This window comes from Calonectris borealis, chromosome 2 (genome assembly GCF_964195595.1).
Source record: "Calonectris borealis chromosome 2, bCalBor7.hap1.2, whole genome shotgun sequence".
NCBI classification, from domain to species: domain Eukaryota; kingdom Metazoa; phylum Chordata; class Aves; order Procellariiformes; family Procellariidae; genus Calonectris; species Calonectris borealis.
Window position 1 is genome coordinate 112,388,829 of NC_134313.1, and position 20,013 is coordinate 112,408,841.

Sequence of the window (20,013 nt, forward strand, 5' to 3'; positions counted from 1 at the left end):
GGTGGCTGCCAGTTGCACCTCTCTTCTGTAATAGCATTAGTATCTAGCAGTTGCTTTGTAGAAACTGCCTCATGCCGGATCTTCCCCTGCATGGTGTCTCTGCAGTAGTTTCCCTGTCAAAGAGCACAAACAACCGTAAAATCCCAGAAGGCAGCTCAGCCCCCCAGCGACAGGGTGTCAGAGGGGAGGGCTCCCACAGCCACGGGGCCTGCAAAGACATCCTGGCCCGTTTCTCTCACCTACTGCATTAGCCGTGATGCATTAGTTAGACTAGAAAAAAAAAAAAATGGGGGGGTGGGGGGGGGGGCGGGGAAGTAAGGCTCCACTATCTGACAAGGTGTTTTATCTTCTTGGCTGACCTGTGTGCCAAAAAGTGGCTTCTTGGGTATAGGCGTATAAAACTAACCCATCTAGGGGTTTGGGGTTGGTTTTTTTTTTAATTTGTTTTAAGTAGGGAAGAAAGAGCAAGATCTCCTTTGCTTCTTCACATAGTCTGAAGAGCTTGTTGGAAAATGTAGTCCCAGCTGTTTGTTTTCACAGCAGTGTAAGCTGCCACAGGGCTTTAAAGAAAAGGAAAAAAAAAAACCAACACCCACAAAACAAAAAAGCTTGTCACTGCATTATCTTTTCCCAACGTGATAATGAAACACAGGCGCAGCTGCCTGGCAGCCCCAAACCGAAATGGCAGGGTTGGTACCCTCCTTGTCAATCCGGGGCCTATTTGCAGCATGACTGATGCGTCAGCCTGCTAATTACAGGGAGGCACTGCAGGATGCTGCTGGTGACGTTTGCCCCTCTCCTATGAGCCATGGGGCACCCAGTCACACCAGGGAGAAGGAGGTGGAGGAGAGATGCAAGAACAAAAAAAAAATCCGTGAATAAGCTTGTGCTGCTTTAGTGGCTTCAGCCCAACAGCGCTGCCTCGACGGGCTCCCTCGCCCACACCTTGGCAGAGGTCTCTTGGGTGCCCTGGGCCTGACAGTGAGTGCCAGGGCTGCGTACTTGCTGGAAGGCTGAAGAAGCAGCAGCAAAACTTTATGAACCCTCAGACTGCGATGAACTTAATTCATCCATTAATATGGAGCCTTCCCTCAATAGCATGTAAGGCAGCACCTTGGAGGGAAGGCACCTTATGGGAAGAAAACTTACTTTCCTGGGAAAAAAGCATCTCCTGGGGTCAGAAGATGCTCTGGCAACAGCCAGCCCTTGCCTTCAGTGTGAGCCTGAGGCAGTTAGAGCCGTGTCACCAGCGGCTGAAGGATGAGCTTTAGCCTGACTGCTCAAAGAGGCTTTACAGCCCTGCTGAAGGACAAAAAAGCAATCTCCATTGCTGCTTTTCTTCGGAGGGGGAATGAGGCATCACTCTCCTGCTGCAGGGCTGAAGGACGATGTGTGGAGCATACAAGAGTGGAAAAAAAAAATGCTAAAGGAAAATAATTCCCGAAGCCTCCTGGGATGGGCAGGACACAGAGCATCTGCGAGGCTGGTCCCACGATCATGGAGTTGCTCTACACGCCTGCTTACTCCTAACAGTAGCTACTTAGAAAAAGATGGTATTACAAGAGTATTCTTCCTCTCCTCCCCACTCAAACCACAGCAACCCACCAGCAAACCCAGGCTGATAACTAATGTCTGCATAACCCCCTGGAGCTGACCACAGGCATAGAGCATCACGCACAATGCTAACCAGCAAGTTTTCAGGCTGTGCCACTTTACACCTTTACTGATGGAAGCCAGATAATTTCTGTCCCTTTGCTGGTGCTGGGTCACACCCACCCATCTGCCACCACCAGGTCATCCACATCCCACCCTCCCCAACCAAAAAAATCTCCCTGGTGCAGCACCTACCCCAGACCGCCAGCATTTTCTGCACCAGCAGCCCTGCCAGCCCACCACTGCCACCACGCAAGATGGGGCTGCAGGACTCGAGGACAGCCGTTCAGGGGTTGGGATTGATTTTCTGCCCGAACCCATCGAGCTGAGCATTTGTGCACCTCCCAGTCTGCATCACATTTGACAGGCAGCTCATGACCGGCATGAGTCCCCTGCTGCCGGGGTTTTGTGGCTGCAGCCGGTGGCAGGGTGGTTCACATGCATGATGGAAGCAAGGGGAGGCAGGCAGAGCCTGCCCACCCTCCTCACCCTCAGCTTGTCCCCTAAACCAATATTTAAAAGGTCTGTTCTGTCTGTTCTAGGGTGCAGAGGAGTCGGGATACATCTGTCCCAAGCGTTTACCCTTAGCACTCATCAGGTAGCCAATAACAAATCTCAAGGTGTTCCGGTATTTGTAGCCAGACTGGATCAATTAATGACCTGAAAATCACTTGAGAAATAAACTATTCTCCATCTGGGGAGCAGAGTCCACACCCTGCACTACCCTGGCCTGGGAGACCCACGGCTGGTGGGATGGAGGTAGGGCAGCGCTAGCTGAAGCAGCAGGGTGGATGGTGTGTTGGTCACACGCAGCTACCTACAGGTGAGAAACTCCCTGCCAGCTGATGGGAAGGGAAGCAAATGGGGCTTTTCAGTCTCACCAGCGATGGTGGAAGAACTAGCAGCTGGAACCTGCTCAGAAACGTGGCCAGGTCCATGGCCCTGGAAACACCTGAGGTCGGGAAGATTTGCGGCATGAGGAGATGGCCAACTCCCTGTTGAGAGCTACAGAGTCCCAGGAATACCGCCATTAATAGCCCTTCAGAGACAAATTTGATGACAGCATGCCAGGAGGCACAAGCTGCACACAAGGATCATGGGGTCCTTACAAGTCTACAAAGACCTCTGCTCATTCCCTCCCTGCATGATCCCCAAGGAGGAAAGAGAGCAGAGCACATCCCACCATCCGTAACCTCTGCTGTTCTTCATTGAGACAGGACTGACAGCGAAACCTCTGGCTGAAAACCAACTGCCCAGCCACAGAAAGGGAGGTTCCCTCCCCATCCCACAGCGCAGCCTGGGCTTGTTGCACAAGCCTTGGACGTACAAAGGACTGGCCACACCAGAGCTTCGGGCAAGGTGTAGCAAGAGTCCCTGGTAGTGCCTTTTCTCTCCAAGTGGCGTAGTTGGGTATTTCATTGTGGCAGAAAGGGACTGACTCCCTTCTCATTCCCATTTCTGCCAGGGTCACAACAGCAGAGACCTCAAAGGTTTCCTTACCCAGCTAGGCATGTTCCTCCCGATCACTGCCACCTCACAGGTATACCAGACACATTTTGAGGATCCAGAACTGAAGGAAGGCCCTCAAGGGGGTATCATTTATGTTCCTGGCCCCCCCCCTGGGCTCAGTGGCTTGGCTTAAGCATCTCCATTCTGCCCAAGCCCTGTTCAAGGCATTTAAACCCCCCGTATCAAACGCCTCTGCAAGAGCCAGGAGACTGATCCGCACAACACGTTAAATCAACTTCCTGATGTAGATGGAGAGATCTCAAAGGCAGGTGAGGAGTCAGCCCAGTACCCCCCTCCGATGCCCACGCATCCCCAGGGCTCCCAGCCACCAGCACCAACCTTATTTTGCAGTCAGAACACCACCCTGCGTCATCAGTGAGGCACCAAAATCTCTGTTGTGTTAGAGAGAGGACACAGTAGCGGCATCCAGAGAATCCGACACAGGAATCCCAACAGATAAAGCATCAACGGATAAAGCATGGGGAAGTTCACACTAGCGAAGCTGCAGCAGCTGGCAGCTCCCAGGGCATCACTACTGCCAGGTAAAATCCTGTTGGAAGGTGGTGTTTTCCTTCACCTGTGGGACTGCACACCTGACCTGTCATCACTGCCTGCTGGTGAGAAGTCCTTTCCAGTGGTGCGCCTGTAGCCCGTGTTTCACATCTGGCTTGCTAAAGTGCTGTCGAGTACAAATCTCTCGGTGGCATTAGACCTGCCTCCTCTCCTCCTCTACACACAAGAGGTCACACTCTTAATTCTACTTGGTAATATAAAGAACTTTAAACATACAGCTCAGGGAAGAGCAATGAAGAGGGCTAGAGATGCAGCAACATCCAATCTTACTTTAATAAAATGCATTTCAAAAGAAAGCCAGCACAAGTTTTGTGAGCGATAGAAGCCCCCGAGACTGTAGAAAGACCTACTTCTGCTCCATCCACCCTCCAACCTACCAACCCAACCTTGCAAAACATGCAATGCACACTCCCAGTCAACTTCATATTGTTGACATCACCCTACTGAAAGTTACAGGGCTTTCCCTTCTTTCTCTCCACTTCTTTTTTTAAAACTGAGAGAGGAAAAAAAGGGAAAAAATAAAAGAAAACCTAAAAACTTCCAAAAGCGAGGCAACAAGAGGAAAGGCATGTAAACAGTTTGCAAGTAATTCATATGGATGCCTACACAGGTGCCATGTTTTCAAGAGAAGACCAAGCAAGTTTGCTAGCAGGAGTGCATGTTTTGTAAGAGGTAGGAAAAAAACTAGCAAATAAACCATCCAGACTTCAGGAAAACTTCACCAGAAGTTGAATTTCAATGTACAGCATAAACATTCACTATAAAAGGCTTCTATTCAATGTGTCCAGGAAAATGCCCGCTGTCATAGATATGTTTCATAACATAAAAGTACTTAACAACATCTACCTACTAACATGAGGTCTGTTGTCATTTCTATTGACAGAAAAAGAAAGGTTGGATTTGCTTTTAAAAAATTATGATGTTGTGTATACACAACCATATTCAGTGACATACGCAGCTTTAAACTTCAAGTGCACACCAATTTAGAAAATACACAGTTGCAGTGTGCAGATGGACCTAGTAATCATATATAAAATGTACTTTTCTGTTTTCTTAAGCGTCCGCCAAGCCTATACTGCACACAAAAAAGTACTTTGCTTTGTCACTTATTATGATGCACAGTAAGGGAAAGCCTTAGTTACAATTTCACCCAAGTCAGGTCTGCGGGAATGAGCTCCTCAAAAGCTAACTCTGCTCCAGATGACTACCAACTCCACCAGCAGCTTTTAGAAACAGTGACCCTTACTGGTTTTTCTGTTAGAGACTCATGTTCATAATAAAAGGGATGCTCTTTTCTGCCAGTTCTGCAAATCCAGCTTGCCGCCTAGGAACAAGTTCTCACAAGCCACTGGCATGCATTAACAGCACAATAAAGCTCCGGCTCCCTATGCAATCTTTAGATTACTCCAAACCACCTCGGTGACCTCTGTGCCCTGGCTGGAGTGACACAGGAGCAGTCGGTGTATTGGCAGTGAGTAAACATTCACCCGGCACCCAGAGGACCATATTGGACTCCTAACCCTCAGCTATGCTGTTACTGCAGGTCCTTCGGCAGTAGAAGGCGATGGCATCTTCTTTTTGTCACTCGTTAGTGACATGGCTCTGAATATGCATGAAGGGAGAAGGTCCCATCAGTATGTAGTCACGTCTCAGAGTAGCTTCACATTTTTGCTAGACATAAACGGGTGTGAGAGCCCCCACAGGGAAAGGGTCTCTGTGCTTATTTGAAGGTGTTGACTTGTGGTCACTCAGAAAGTCAGCCACAAGCCCGAGACGGTGAATTGGGAATCCTGGGGCGGCTCACAGCAAAACGCATGAAGAGCTAAGAGTCACTGAAAGCCAAACCATCTGCGCATCAGGTCAAGGAACTGCTCTTAAGCACTAGTCCCAAAAAGTTATTTATTTCCCTGACCTAGAGAGGAGAGCAGTTTTACAGATCTGTCACCTGGAGATGACAGCGCTTGGTACTTGGTACTCTTTGTGGCAGCAGCAAGACCATAATGAAAGCTACCATTTCTCAGGGACAAAACTCCCATCAATGTCAAAGGGAGCAAACCTGGAAGCGTGCTCCCATTCCTTCCTATTGTAATTATTTTCCAATTTAGGCAAGAAAACTTACCTACGTATTTCAGTGTTTCTAGCCGTTCTGTCGAGAGGCACAAGCACAAGTAGCTCTGAGGTTATAACATCTCCCTCTCACTACTGACATTTAGGTCATCGGCTGTTTCACACAATCTCACCATTGGCAAAACAAGGGGAGTCAGGACGCCAATCACACAGGCAGAGTCCAGGTGCTGGCCAAGAAACACTCAAGTCCCGGTCCTTTGCTTTTAGATGCATCCTTTAAAATAATGAATCCCTCTTTTCTAGGGCACTTGGCAAAGCCCCTGCCATGACTCGACCAACACTGGTGCTCCAGTCACTCATGGGTTTCTATCACAGCATCTCTGTTGTGCATCAGAACCAAGTTTTATAAGAAAAACGTAAATGGAGAAGATGGTGGCCACCATTTCTGGTAAAAGCATTTCCCTGCCTCTTCTACTTCTATCCTCTTTCTCTGCCATTTGCCTTATATGAGGGCATTTCTGCTATGAGGTTTTATGAGAGTACACATCACTCTGGGGTTGCATAAAGAACTGCTATCAGTAGCCTGCCACAACGCAATTAAACTCATGATTGAAATAAACAATAAATAAAGAGAAAGACATAGAGGTTTTAAATATAGGTTTCCATTAAAAGCATTACAAAGACGACTTCTCTCATTTTGAAGACAAAGAAAAAATCCACTTCTACTAAAAAAAAAAAAAAAGAAAAAAATTTAAAAATCACCCCTTTGCAAGTAACTTTAATGAGGAAAGGTGCAGGGAAGGGAGGGAGAGAGGACTTGGAGAACTAGCAAGTGTTCAAAAGGGTGGATGCCCTCCATCTCGGTCATTTTGCAATGGCACCTTCTTCTCACACAGTCAGGTCAGAGAGCCAGAGTCCTCACGTGGAGGATTTCACCACCTGCTCATAAGGGGGAGGTGGTGTGTTGCAGTAGGAAGGTGGGGGTGGATAAACCGGGTTTCCTTGTGGGGAATTGGGCTGGACGTGGAAAGCCATAGCCATGGGATTCATCACAGGTCCACCTGGATCTGTGTAATACGGCACTCCAGGTTGTTGTGACCCTGAAAGAAAGAAAAGAAGAGAAAAGGTATCAAAAACGGCAGAAGCATCGGGTAGCAGTCGTGCTCTTCCAGGGCTTCTGCTCTGTAGAGTTGGACAAGCTTTTTCAAAGTGTTCATCAGAGCAAGGACAAGGAGCCGCCTTTCTTCCATTCCAGAGAAAACCCAGACTTGCAGGATGACATTCACTTCTTGAGATTTCACCAAAAAGTTTCAATTTCACATGCAATTGAAATCATTTAATGAAACAAGGGCACCACTGCCCCAAGTGACTACCATTTGAAAGGGAAAACAGCGAGCCCTGCTCAGTTCCCCGGACGGAAAAGCTGCCGTGCCTGTAGAGAGGAAAGGCGTGGGATCCCAGATGGACAAAGGGGTTTCCACTGCAGCCCTGACTCAGGTGTCAAGTCTTACAAAAGGACTTCACAGGTTATTTTGTAATGTACTGGATCTGCATGTATGCCAGAGTGCATCTCAAATAGATAATTTCCCTTCAAGGCACAATACGGCTAAGGAGTAAACACATATGAAGCAAAAACCCAAGTTGAAGCCATTTATGGCTAGCTAACACAATGGGACAAAATTGCTTTGCACAGATTAAATTTAGGAAAGGATGTTGGAGCTTGCAGGGACAAGGAAAGGAAATGTACGATCAAACGCAAAATTCCTGAGCCGTGACACATGAGGAGTAACAGAGACTGCTGCCATGAGGAATAACAAAGGTGGCATGTAACCCTCCTCAGATATCACAGTGGGTGGTGGAGGACAACTTAATGCAATTCCAGCAATTAAAGTCACAGATTGTCTCTATCTCAAGATGTAAATTAGTTTTCTTCTCCTTCTCTCTGTATATTTAAATAAAGCTGGACTGAAAAACAAAAAATCATGGCTGAGCAACAGGTTTTCTTCTTTTGGTGCTAGTCTGTTTTTCCTACAATGACACAGCCTCTAAGGGATTTTCCACTCAATCATTCCTTTCTGTGTCCTAGTGACACTAGGACTCAGTTTTGCCACAGAAGGAATACAGGCTTCTTGAAGCTTTAAGCACCCTTTAGTACTTCAAGCATTCAGGAAGGAGCTACATACTGAACCCAAAAACGTGTCCTTACAATATTAAATCAGATGGGTCGAGCCATAAGGCACGGGGATGCAAACTGTCCCAGAGCCTGGGGTGTTTGGACATTCAGGAGCAAAGAGGGCGGAAAGCAGATTGGGAATGCAGCTATTTCCTTCTTAACACAATAATTTTTTAACACACCACCACAATAATTTTTCCTTTTGCCTGTCTGAGCGAAGAGGGCGGCTCCGCAGCCTCTCTTCCTTTGCCGCAGCAACGAGAAGCCCTTGTTCTGCTTCCATGTATAGCGTCAGCACGCGGCTGCAGGAGAGCCAAACTGGGAACAGGAGTCGAGTCTAATACCCTCTTCTGTAGCCTTTTTCTTAAGCATTTTTGTTTTAAAGTTAAATCCTGCCCAGCTCTGCATTTCTGCCATTTCCATCTGCATGGGGAAATGGAAGAGGTTGAGGTAGCTCACTGCAGCTTGCTCCTTATGAAAATAATTATTTTCATTAGAACTTCCACGTTCTAAATTGGTGGGGGGCAAGTGTGGACACCAATCTTTTGAGATATTTTTCCAGCTCATTAAACCCAGCAGAAAACAACATCTGAATACCAACTTCCTTGTGGGATCAGCTCCGTAAGTATTTGTTAAGTGCCTGCAAAGGGACCTGACCTTTTCTAGCACCTGAACTGCCAGTTTGGGGCTATGTAGGCCAGACCTAAAGTGAAAGACACCACCAGGTCTGCAAACTGCTGTTTGTAGGTGAGGCGTTCAATCCATTTTCCCAGTCAGGCCCACAGAAAAAGCACTCCCACCTCCAGGCTGCTGCTGGGATGGCAGAAGATGCTGCCGTTATCACTGCAGGGAAGGAGGGAGATGGCCAAGAAGCCACGTTTCAGGGCCTCCACCTCAACTGTGAACTGGCTACTGTTACCAAATCTGGAAGAGGAGCTAGAGGACAATGTGAACTTGGTTGACTAGTAATTCCCATTGCTTTTGCTGTTGAATATTCCTAGAATAGTAGAAAAAGTAGGAAAAAAATTTTGGTGGGGTTAGCTCAGAGCCCAAAGCTTTAAGTCTGGAAGCAGGTGGCATAAGCAGGTCACCAAAGGGCTTGTGCTTATTTTATATTTGCCCTCAATTCGCGTTCCATGAAAAACTAAAACCATGCTTTAAAATTAAATCTGGTATTCACCAATCCAGCCAAAGATGCTCTCTGTTCACATAGTTTTCAGGTTATTTTTCAGGCTTAAAAATATAGTTTAGTTAGTTTGGCTCCCTTTCCACTGTTGAAAAATAAATATGCTCTGTGGAAATGCTTCTTCAGTCAAGCAGAAAAAAAGATGCAGAATGGAAGCCCTAAAAAAACCCTTAGGATTTAAAAAAAAAAGAGTAAATAAAATGTTAGTTTGTGTCTGTAACATCTTTCTATCCATTTAGACCTGTGAGAGAGAGGAGGGAAATGCATGTCTATGGGTACATGCTTAAGGATGCAAGAAAAGCATTTCCAAAGTCTGCACAATGCACATGTGCGATAGCAGGCATGACAGGGGAGAGAGCCTGAATGCTGCATCTCTGCACAACGCTCGTAGTCACAGCTAGCTCGACGGGGGTTTAGGACACTTTCCTAAGGAGGCTGTCTTGATGCAGCCACAGCATTGCTCAGAGATGTAATGGTTCAGAAGACAATTTTTGATAGAGAGGTTTGAGGCACCAAATTTTCAGAGAGATCCCCCTTCTCCTTACAAAATATTCAGTTGTATTTCCACTTCCAAGCCAGTATGAAACAAAAACAAATTGCCAATTCCAAAAAAAGTTGTCAGAAAAGGTAATTATCCTCTGGCTTCAGCTCTCTTTAATATAACATGCAATAAAATCGCAGCCCGGGAGGAAAAGTGTAAGTGTACCAAGCATGCCTGCATATGTGTGTGTGTGCTTTCGCTAGCACAAATTAGGACTGGCTTATGCAATCTGGAGAGTGGTTATAAACGTTTCACTTTGGCCTGGCTGAGGCAGGGAGAAGGCAAGCACCTGAGCGTGCACTCAGATATAATCTCAGCACTGCAGCTAGAGACAGCTGCATTCAAAATGCTCCCATAAGGCACAAACATCTTCTGCTTACAGTTGAGTCTCATTTTGCAGGATTCTCCCAACTGGGACTATCTAACAGCCAGAGGGGAAGAAATAACAAACTTAGAAAGCAGTATTGCCAGAGCAGCCATCGCTAAGTAGATCCTCCTGATGCTCACAGCCATCACTGACCAGAGAGAAAGCAATCAGACTAAGAAGGGGAGAAGGACCACTTTGCTGCAGAAATACTGTATGAAAGGCAAATCAAAAAGAGAAGACTTGCAAGATAGCCAGACCCTGGAAGAAAAATGTTAGGCTTTCCTTCACCTCTGCCAGATATTATCAACTGTATTTAAAACTCTTTCTTCATGGCCCTGTTCATTTTGGATACCTATCATTTTGTCTATGCTGCAAAGTGAGAACTTGCTAGCCTCCCTCCATGCATGGACACACAGCTGTAAAGATATTAGGAACTACAACAGAAGGGAACTGAAAGTCCTGCCACCCTGGGTTTCAAAAAAACTTCTGTACACTGCAGCTGAATTATGCTGTTTGAAAGGCAGAAGACTTCACTCATCACAGGAGATGGCTGCATGGTTTAGTGCAGTGCAATCCCTTGTCCAAATACAACAGTTTCCAAAAACCAACCAAACAAAACCCCCAAACCCACCCTTTTTAAATGCCTTGGCAAATGTAAGAAATCAGCGAAACTTGTTTAACGAGCAGTCTCTGACCTGATGCAGTGTTGACTGGTTGTCTGGTGTAAGACACATTAAAAGTAGGTTCTTCTACTAGTGGAGGAGGGTACATCCGCCTTCGGATAAAGAAACCAGCTCCGCAACAGAACAAAACTCCCATCATCAAAAGGAACCTAGGCAAAGAGAAGAGGGAAGTCAAAACCCACCCGCATTCAGGCAGCTCTCAAACCCAGACTGTTCATTGAGAGAAACAAGAGTGTCATCTAGCAATCACCGGCCTACGACTTTTATCGGGGTTTCTTAAATAGGTTGTCTCTTGAGAGCAAATCTATGTCATTTGAGATAGCACTCATGGGCACTTATGGATATATTACGGACATCTTTAGCAATTGTACTATTGTCCAGTGTTTTCTGGCATGTAAAATACAAATCTGAAACTAAAACGTCCTTGAACTTTTGGAAAGTTCAGGTTCATACCTGACCTTGCCACCAGGATGCTGAACTGAAATTCCAGGTTGGTACAGTTTCAAACTGCGTATCTGGGACACAAGCTTCGCACTTACAGCATCGAGACTGGCCAGGAGGTTTGTGGGGGACAAAGAGGAATGCTATTCTGCAGTTGCCCTTAAAAGAAGATTCTTAGATGTTCTTAAATTACTCAACGCTGATTTTGTCTCCCATGGGCAATATGGTAGCTGGCATTTAAGCTCAAGCCATAAGACTGAAGCATTCAGCACTGAAGATGACAAGCTTTGCTTTGTGCTTCCTAGACGGGACATACATTCTCAAGGAAAAAGACATCATTTTGCTTCAGTTCTTCTCCTCTCAGCTCTTCTTCCGACCTGACTAAACTGTCCTCATCATTCCCTTGCCCTGGTGCTGTGGAAACAAGCACATGCAGCAACAGCATGTCAGAAGATTTTGTTCTTCAGACAGTGGCTTTCACTGTGTTTCCTTGATTAGTCAGCAGACTGATGCAAGCTCCCCGTAAACCCAAATAATTCTTTTGCCTGTAATTGCCACCTCATTTCAGGGCCCTTTACTGGAAGATAATGACAACTGTGCTCTTTTGGAAGGGATGGAAGTTGGCCAGAGGCAAGCCTACACACCATGCTTATCTCTTCTGGAGCATTCCCAGGTGCTCAAGAGGAAGAGTGTGACACTGCATGGCAGCGAGAGGTATTTCATGCAAAGGGTCAAATTCTGTTCTTGTTTGTACGGTGGAAACGAGAGCAGAAGGAGGTCCTGTTTCCCTGAGCCAATATTAATACATTCCCTTTTGGCAGCGTTCCTGCAAAGGATTTGTTCTGAACAGAAAAACAGAGATTTACAACATCACCCCAGGGATTGAGATGCAGAGCTCCTCAGTTATATCAGTAAGGATTGCACACTGAAATCCCACAGTCAGCTTGGGGAAATCACTGTATTATAGTATATATCAGGCTTCTGTTTTTCAGTGTTTATTCGTTTCAATTTTGAAGGCTTTTTTTTTAAGTAGTCTTCAAATTCTAATAAAAATACCTGAAATCAGGTTTTCTATGAGAGCTTTTGCTTTCTCTCTACTGTAATGAGAAGGTTTTATTCAGGTGCTTTCTTAAACTCCTCTCCAAAACGAATTTACCTTATTTTTTTAATTATACATGTAACAGTGATTAGTTTAAGCTTTATCCAGATTACTGACCTGCTGGTTTCACAAGCTCAAATCTTTCTGCCTTCTTTTCCCTTGCTGTCATGTCCAGTGAAATCCTCATAGTCATAAATGTACTTCTCTTCCTTTTTAATTGAAGCCTCAATTTGGCTGGTAAGAATGTCTTAAACTCTGCCTAAATACACAGTCCTTCTTATACAATCCTCTTTTAAAACTGAGTGCCCCAAAAAAATGGACAAACACTGCTGCTTGGTAGTAGCTGGGACAGGCATAAGGAATTCAGCAATTTTGCATAAAAGTGGGACCGCTGCCTGTACAGACCAGCAGGATGTAGAAGCAGAAAAGGTCAACCTGACACAAGTAACCTCCTTTTCCAGTGTTTTCTCACTACATCGGGAGAATTTTATAAGCAAAAAACCAAAGTCCCTGCCTTTATATGTACACATATACGTTACTGCATACTTGTACCTACTTTGCTTTAAAATACTAGGGCTGGCATTACCCTGATTTAAGTCCTACAACCAAGACAAGAACAGGACAAACATAAAATTCCCAGATGCCTTGACCTACCAAAAATACCACAGTCGCTGGATAGAGAGAGCTCTTACACAGCATCTTGAACCACAGCAATCCTCATAGGAGCGACATCTGCAGAGAAATAAAGAGAAAAGGGCGTTAGGGGAGTGGTTGTCACTCAGATTGAAATGGCATCCCCAACTCTGATGCTGTTCGCACCCCTTCCCAAGGCATTATTTACGACATTGCCATGAACCTGGGAAGCAAGGCCTCCTGGAAGTGTTCAAGGTCAGGCTGGACGGGGCTTTGAGCAACCTGATCTAGTGAAAGATGTCCAGGCCCATGGCAGGGGGGTTGGACAGCATGATCTTTAAAGGACTTTTCCAACCCAAACCATTCTGTGCGTCTATGAATAGCAACAGACTACCCTTGGCCGGATAAAGTTGTCAATCACATGTACACATCCATGGTACAGCTCTATCACTATTCAGGAACTTTTTGCATGTTATTGAAACTACCTTCCTATATACTTCTTTTAAAGCCACTTCAAAAAGACTGAACGTAGTGTTTAAGTCTGTATAAAAGGACACGTTATAAAGAAAAGCAGTTTTACTGTGTTTTCTTTCACAGTAAATGAGCACTGCAGACCTCAAACATGAGCCATTTGGGGTTTTATTCACTGCACCAAACAAGAATTGCAAGGTCAAAACTGCCAGATCACTCATTCTTTGCAAATTGACAGCTTCCAAACAGAGAAACCACCGAGTGCAGAGAAAGCTTCAAGCATACCATTATTTGCAAATTTAATGACATTTTTTGCTTCTCAGAAGTTGCACTGGACTGCAACTGCCAACAACTCTCGTTATTTAAGTAGGCTTTCCTCTAAAAAAACCCCCACATTTAAAATTAATTTTTCATATGGAGTAGAACCATTTTAAAGGTATTATAGCACCAACCACTGTAAGCACAAGGTACGACTTCACTAAAAGCTAGCACATACATTAACAGCTACCTCTGAACAATTTCTATGGTAACTGCCATTTCCCACACCAATGAAACATATTTAGTAGGAAAAAGGACAGAGGTAACACAGAAACTATGGTATGTGACAGACTTGGATGAAAACATTCAGATTAGCATATCCACATACCAAAAGAAAAGAGGAGGTTACCACAACTGGATCAATCTTTTTAAGTGTGTTCACAGCTATATGTTCAATGCACAGATTTAATTAAGCATCTGGTTTTGGAAAATTTGGCCAACTGCATGACTGTGCTCCCATATTTGTATTGCAAAGCTAAAAAAAAAATCAATTGGATAATTGTACAGACAATTACACATTTACACGCTCAATTAACAAGCCTTCACTCACAAAATATGTCAAGTCGCATAGGCTTCAGCCTCTAATTGGGGCCAGAGGAGGATGCTCTATGGATACATAATCAGTTGTTTTGCAAGTGAAAACAGTTACACGCTCTTTGATGACAAGTAGGCAGGATTTATTTAAGCAAGCCGGAGGATCTGACATGATCAGCACGGCAAGGTCCATTAATATACTCAGGCACCCAGTCTGAGACTCAAGCAGAGTAAGTTGTTCAGGCCAAAAGACAAAACACCCAATTTGCTGTCCCTGAACCTGAAAGTGTTTCAATTTCCAACCTTTCTTCTTTAAAGCTTGCCAGGACCCTAACAACTGCTCATACTCAAAGCTGCCAGATCTCACAAAACTACTAACAAGACTTAGCAAGTAAGCATTAACTTCAGTCCCATCGGGACCAAGAAATTAAGCATCCGTCCATGCTCCCCAAGTGGATCAACCCAACATGAGCTTTCAAGACGTATGTTAAATGCACGGACAGGATCAGGCCCCTTATGAAATGGGGTGGCAGCCACTCCCTTCTGTTAAAACAGTGGTCATGGTACCCCTTTTGCCCTTTAACACACTGGTGGTTGGAGCACTTCATCCATGATGATGGGCACTTGCTCCTTTCACTGATGCTGCACAGCAAGGACTTTTTAAGGCTTGTTGGGCCAGAAAAGCAGAGCCAGGGCCAGCAAACAGAGCCCGTAAATCTAGAAGGAAGGAGGTGGAGGCGGCAACTGAACGTTGATCTCTTCCTTTGCGGGCAACCTGTGCTAGCAAATAAAAAAGCTTCCCACCCACTCCTGCTGTTCCACGTTTTAAAAGAAAGAGCAACAATCACATCCATGAAAGAAAGGGAAGGAGTTCCCAACATCACTGGGGGACTGCCCTTTTATGGCCTTTCTTGAGGCAAGTAAGGCCAAATTATAGAAGGATTTTAGGGATGTGAGCAGTCTTTATCTCTGCCTCCACACGCTGGCTCTGTCAGCCCAGACCCCTACACCCGACCACACGCAGGACGGGGAGCGGATGCGCCAGGCAGGCCTCTGGTGCCATTTCCCAGATCAAACCCCAAGAGCTGAACTTGTATTAAAAGCTAAACTAAAACAGAGAGCCCAGAGAGGCTGCACGTATGCCTCCCTCGTGCCCACCCTTTTGCATCTGTTTTCTCCAGAGCCAGAAGAGGTGGGAAAAGGCTATTTTAAAATATATAATTATGGTCGTTCAAACCACCAAAATTAAAACAGCATCTGTACGGTGAGCCTAGTACGTGAATTTACTTTTTATTTTTAATCTCCAAATTGTCTAGGCTACATATCAGCACCGTTTTTTAAGCCTCAGTGGCTTAGCTTTTCTTCCTGCAAAAGAGGACTAAAGTACCAGCTGGAAGACAGTAAGGCTCAACTGCTGAATGTTTATGAAGCTCCTGAGACCACTGAATGGCAAACAAACAGGCCATCAAAGAGAAGTTTCATCTCCTACACGGATGATTGCACCTTCAAATAGCTGAAAACGATGATGCAAAGGCTCAAGGAGTCTCTCACTACAGCTGTGTTTAGAGAAGCTCCATTTTACAACAGCCAGTAAGCTTTCCAAGGCAACTCATACAAGGCTAAGCACTGCATTTGCTGGGTGGATCTGTGAAGCTAAATCAGTATCACGACCTCGAGGGAAATCCCTTTCAGATCTGACACTAGTAACCCTTTCACTTTTACGCATAAAACCAAACGGGTGCTGATTTTGCGTGCCTGCAAGTATAGACACAGGTACCCGTATGTAGGAGCCTGGAATCAAGGATGATACCATGATAACAACTTGCTGTTTGTATTCCCCAGCAGCGCAAAAAAGACTGGAAGAACAAACAGCCCGTTTGCTGACACTGCCGTCAGAGTACCGCAGAAACCCTGCTGATCTCTTGTTCTTCATTCAATGCACTACGAAAAAACAACACAACTTCTGCCAACATCGATCCCAATTACAAGAAAATTAACTTACCTACAAAAGCCATATTTATTAGCAGGCAAAAGGCAACAATAAAATCAGCTTATTAATGGAGTAACATAAAAGCTTAAGTATAATCAGTCTTTGATGTACTATCTGTTATTGCCTGACAGCAAATCCCAGCAGAATTAAGACCCTGGTTCAGAAAAAACAATTAAGCACACACACATACGTTTATTGAATTGATATACATATCCTTTAAATTACATTTCTGCTTTGGCTCTGCTTAACGGCGAAGGACTGGTTGTGCCCAATGCCAGTTGCAGAAGAACGAGCCTTACTATCGATCTGAACTGGACTGAGCCCATCTCTGACAGAAGACATTTCTAAAGCCAATTTCCCTCTTTCACACATCAACGATGATCCCGAGAACTGCCCTTCCCTAGGGCAATGCTTGTTTCATAGATAAAAATTTAACCCATTATGTAGGATAAGACATGATCCATTAGTTACTTTGCTAATCTGCAACTTCACCAAGCATACAGTCTCTCTTTTGAAAACTGTCTGCAATGTGATTTATGATTTAGAAGGTACATCTTTTCATTCATAATTCAGTAGAGTGAAATGAATGCATCTGCATGTCCAATGACTTGTACTGCTAGCACACCACGGAACTGCTGTGTCAGAGATCAAAGTTACACTGCATGTCAGATCACAGCAACAAGCTTTTTGTATGGGTTCGCACTTAAATCATGATGCTGAACTATTTTCCTTACTGGACAAGTGTCGTGGTTTAACCCCAGCCAGCAAAAAATAAACGCCACGCAGCCACTCGATCACCCCCCCCAGTGGGATGGGGGAGAGAATCGGGAGGGCACAAGTAGGAAAGCTCCCGGGTTGAGATAAAAACAGTTTAATAATTGAAATAAAACTAAGTAGAACAGTAATAATAACAATGAGAATAACAACAATAACAGAATACACAAAGCAGGCAATGCACAACGCAACCGCTCACCAACCGCCGACCGCGTGTCACGAACGGGGGCGAGCCCCCCCCCCCCTCGGTTTTTATACTGAGCATGGTATAGAATACCCCATTGGCCAGCTGGGTCCACCACCCCGGCTGTGCTCCCCCCTCCCGGTGCAAGCATCACCCAGCAACAGCCAAAGCATCAATCGGCCATCAACGCTCCTTTCACACCGAACCCAAAACACAGCACACCCCCCAAGCTACTGGGAAGAAAGTTAACCCTGTCCCAGCTGGAACCAGGACAACAAGCAAAGCACAAAGTTTCACGTAAGGGTATACGGTACGACCAAAACCCCACAAACAAACCCTGTACTCGCATGCCTTCTGTGGATAATAACTGCTCAATGAAATGGTCCAGAAGCTCTTTTCCATTTATGCCTGCATCTACGCAGCTGAACAAGACCCTTCTTAGCAGAGCTGCTGCAGGAAAGAATTGCATCTAAAAATAATTCTCTGATTGGCACTTGCTGAAAACTGGAGAAATTAAAGAGCTAAAGCAAGGATTACAGTCTTCAGCAGACTGTATAGCCACAGTGGTCCGACAACATTCCCTGTCCTCACCCAGCGTGGGTATTCTCCCCAACACCATCCCTTTGAAATGCAGGCTGTAGTGTTCTTAGGTTTCCTCTCTTGACTGTTTGCATCATATGTGCCAAAACCTGATTTAACATTTAAGATGTTTGATTAGCAATGTCTTTTGGAAGAGTAGAACAAAACATAAATTGTTAATCCACATGTAGTGTCAGAAACCCTACTGCAGACACAGGGACAGAGGATAGAAGGGTGAAAGAAAACCACAAACTCCCCACAACAACCAGACACAGTAAACTGCATGATTTCCAACCAGTGTCCTGTAGGCAAGCACGACTTTAGTTCCAAAAAAGGCTGCATGTCAGTGAGAGGTTAAACGATTGCTGCATGTATGTAAGGTCTATGAAGCAAACTGGGATTCCCTGGAATACAAGAAGCACCGGCCGTTTTTTAAATGGGGGGAACAAAAGGGAGCCAGGAAGTTCAATAAAGGAAGGTGTAGCAAGAGACCAAAACTAAGAACAGAAGAGAAGGATTTTGGGGGGATGGCTAGTAGCATCAGATGAAGCTTAGGGAGTCCCAGCTGTGGTCCTAACACTGGCACAGGCAAAAGACCAAAAGGAGAACCACAAGTGCTCACAAGAAGGGATGGACAGCTGAAGACTGGGTCACCTCCAGGCAGACTCAATGCTGAGCCCTCAAAGACAGAAGGCTCAGGTCTGCTACCATTGAACAGATGAAAGCAGACAGCTGAAGTGTGCATACGTATTTACTTGTTCTAGGACAAAGAAGTTTAAAAAAAAAAAAAGAAAAAGAAAAAGAAAAAAGATTTAATCTGCTTGGAACTCAGCTGCCAGGATACAGTGATGCTGAACAGAGAAAAATCAAACGAGCCATGAAACAAAAAGAAAAACAAAGCAGGCAACCACCACAAAGTGACTAGCAGAAACAACTCTGATGAAGCTCAGAGTCTTGGCTGTGCTATGAGTGAGGAGTTGCACTGAGTTTCACAGGACTACACTGCCACAAGATTCAGAATCAGACCTGAAGTATGAGGAATGAGGAAGAGGATCAATAGAAAGCGTACCAAGTAACTGAAAGAGGGGGAGTTATTTTTCTACCAAGTTTATTTCACCATTGATTAATTCATTTCAGACCATTCTGTATGTACATTTCCATATAAAAAAAGCAGTTTTCAAAGCAAAGCCATTGCCTGTACTGCTGTGTAAGGAAAGACCTGGGTTATTGACTGCATACATGGGGAAGACCACCAGAGAAGTGGAGGAGCTTAACGCTACAAGCATGGTGGAGAGGTTATTCCAAGGAATCCATATTGCTACAGCAGCCCACTGAACACGGAAATAGAAACACAGAGACCAACTCTGCGCTCAGGAGTCCCACCTAACTATTTCTGAGAGCCAAAGCGCTTTAATCTCTCTCCAGAAAGACACTGAAAGACAAAGGCCACATCCCTCCACTGGCATTCACTTAAATGCTTGAGGAGCAGTAACATGAGTGATGTCTTTGGCTGGTGGAGCAGAGTGATAGGCAACATCTGCCTTCCAGCCTTGGTCTTAAAGCTGGTTGTGTCTCCTTGGCATGTCTGCGTACACAGCCTAATTTTCAGCAGGGACACAACTCCACCACAGTTACCTGCAGTCACAGGTTCTCTGCACCCAAAAACATTTCTCTTCTTTTCTTATACATAGAAAAGGTGATCCCTCAGTGCATGCAAGAACAGTCCCTTGTAAAATGTAGCTCTGATTTTGGCGAATATATATACACATATATAACAAATATAACCGCTTCATAGATGAATGCAGCCATGACCTCAGTGGAACATTTGTACTTGAGAGTAAAACACTGCTGCTGGTACCCAGGAGAGCACTAGAGATATAGTTACCCAGGCACTTGATAAATCACTCGGGCCTTAACTACCTTGAAAACGTAAGGCAAAAAGGAGAGAAGGGGCTTGTCAGGTCATTTTTTCTACAGAGTAGAAACAACAGAGATGGAAACAATACTTGCTCAGATTAGATTCCTGTCTGCTTTGACACAACTAAAATCTCCTACCTACAATGAGACAAGATACTTGGCTCCTGTGCTTCACACAGACATGAAAAACAAGAGCAGGCAACAGCTAAAAAAGGGATTGTTTCTCAATTGTTCTTTGGGTGAAAAGCCTATAAACACCATCTCTGTGCAAGAACTCAGCAGAATATGGTAAATCCTCCCCCACTTCTGATGGGATGAGAA

The 20,013-nt window shown here is 45.0% G+C and overlaps 1 protein-coding gene across 2 annotated transcripts in view; it reads right to left on the reverse strand.

Moving 5' to 3' along the window:
* Positions 1 to 3,989: 3,989 nt before the first annotated feature.
* The window catches only part of VOPP1 (VOPP1 WW domain binding protein), a 68,626-nt gene continuing 52,602 nt past the window's right edge, over positions 3,990 to 20,013 (reverse strand). Inside the window, exons 3-5 of one of the 2 annotated variants that reach the window (XM_075142935.1) lie at positions 12,947 to 13,024; positions 10,765 to 10,901; positions 3,990 to 6,902 (exon numbers count right to left, since the gene is read on the reverse strand). In XM_075142935.1, coding sequence (XP_074999036.1) covers positions 6,721 to 6,902; positions 10,765 to 10,901; positions 12,947 to 13,024 — 397 coding nt within the window. In that variant the 3' untranslated portion in view covers positions 3,990 to 6,720. The remainder of the gene's footprint in view (positions 6,903 to 10,764; positions 10,902 to 12,946; positions 13,025 to 20,013) is intronic. The other variant, XM_075142936.1, reaches the window with a different exon arrangement.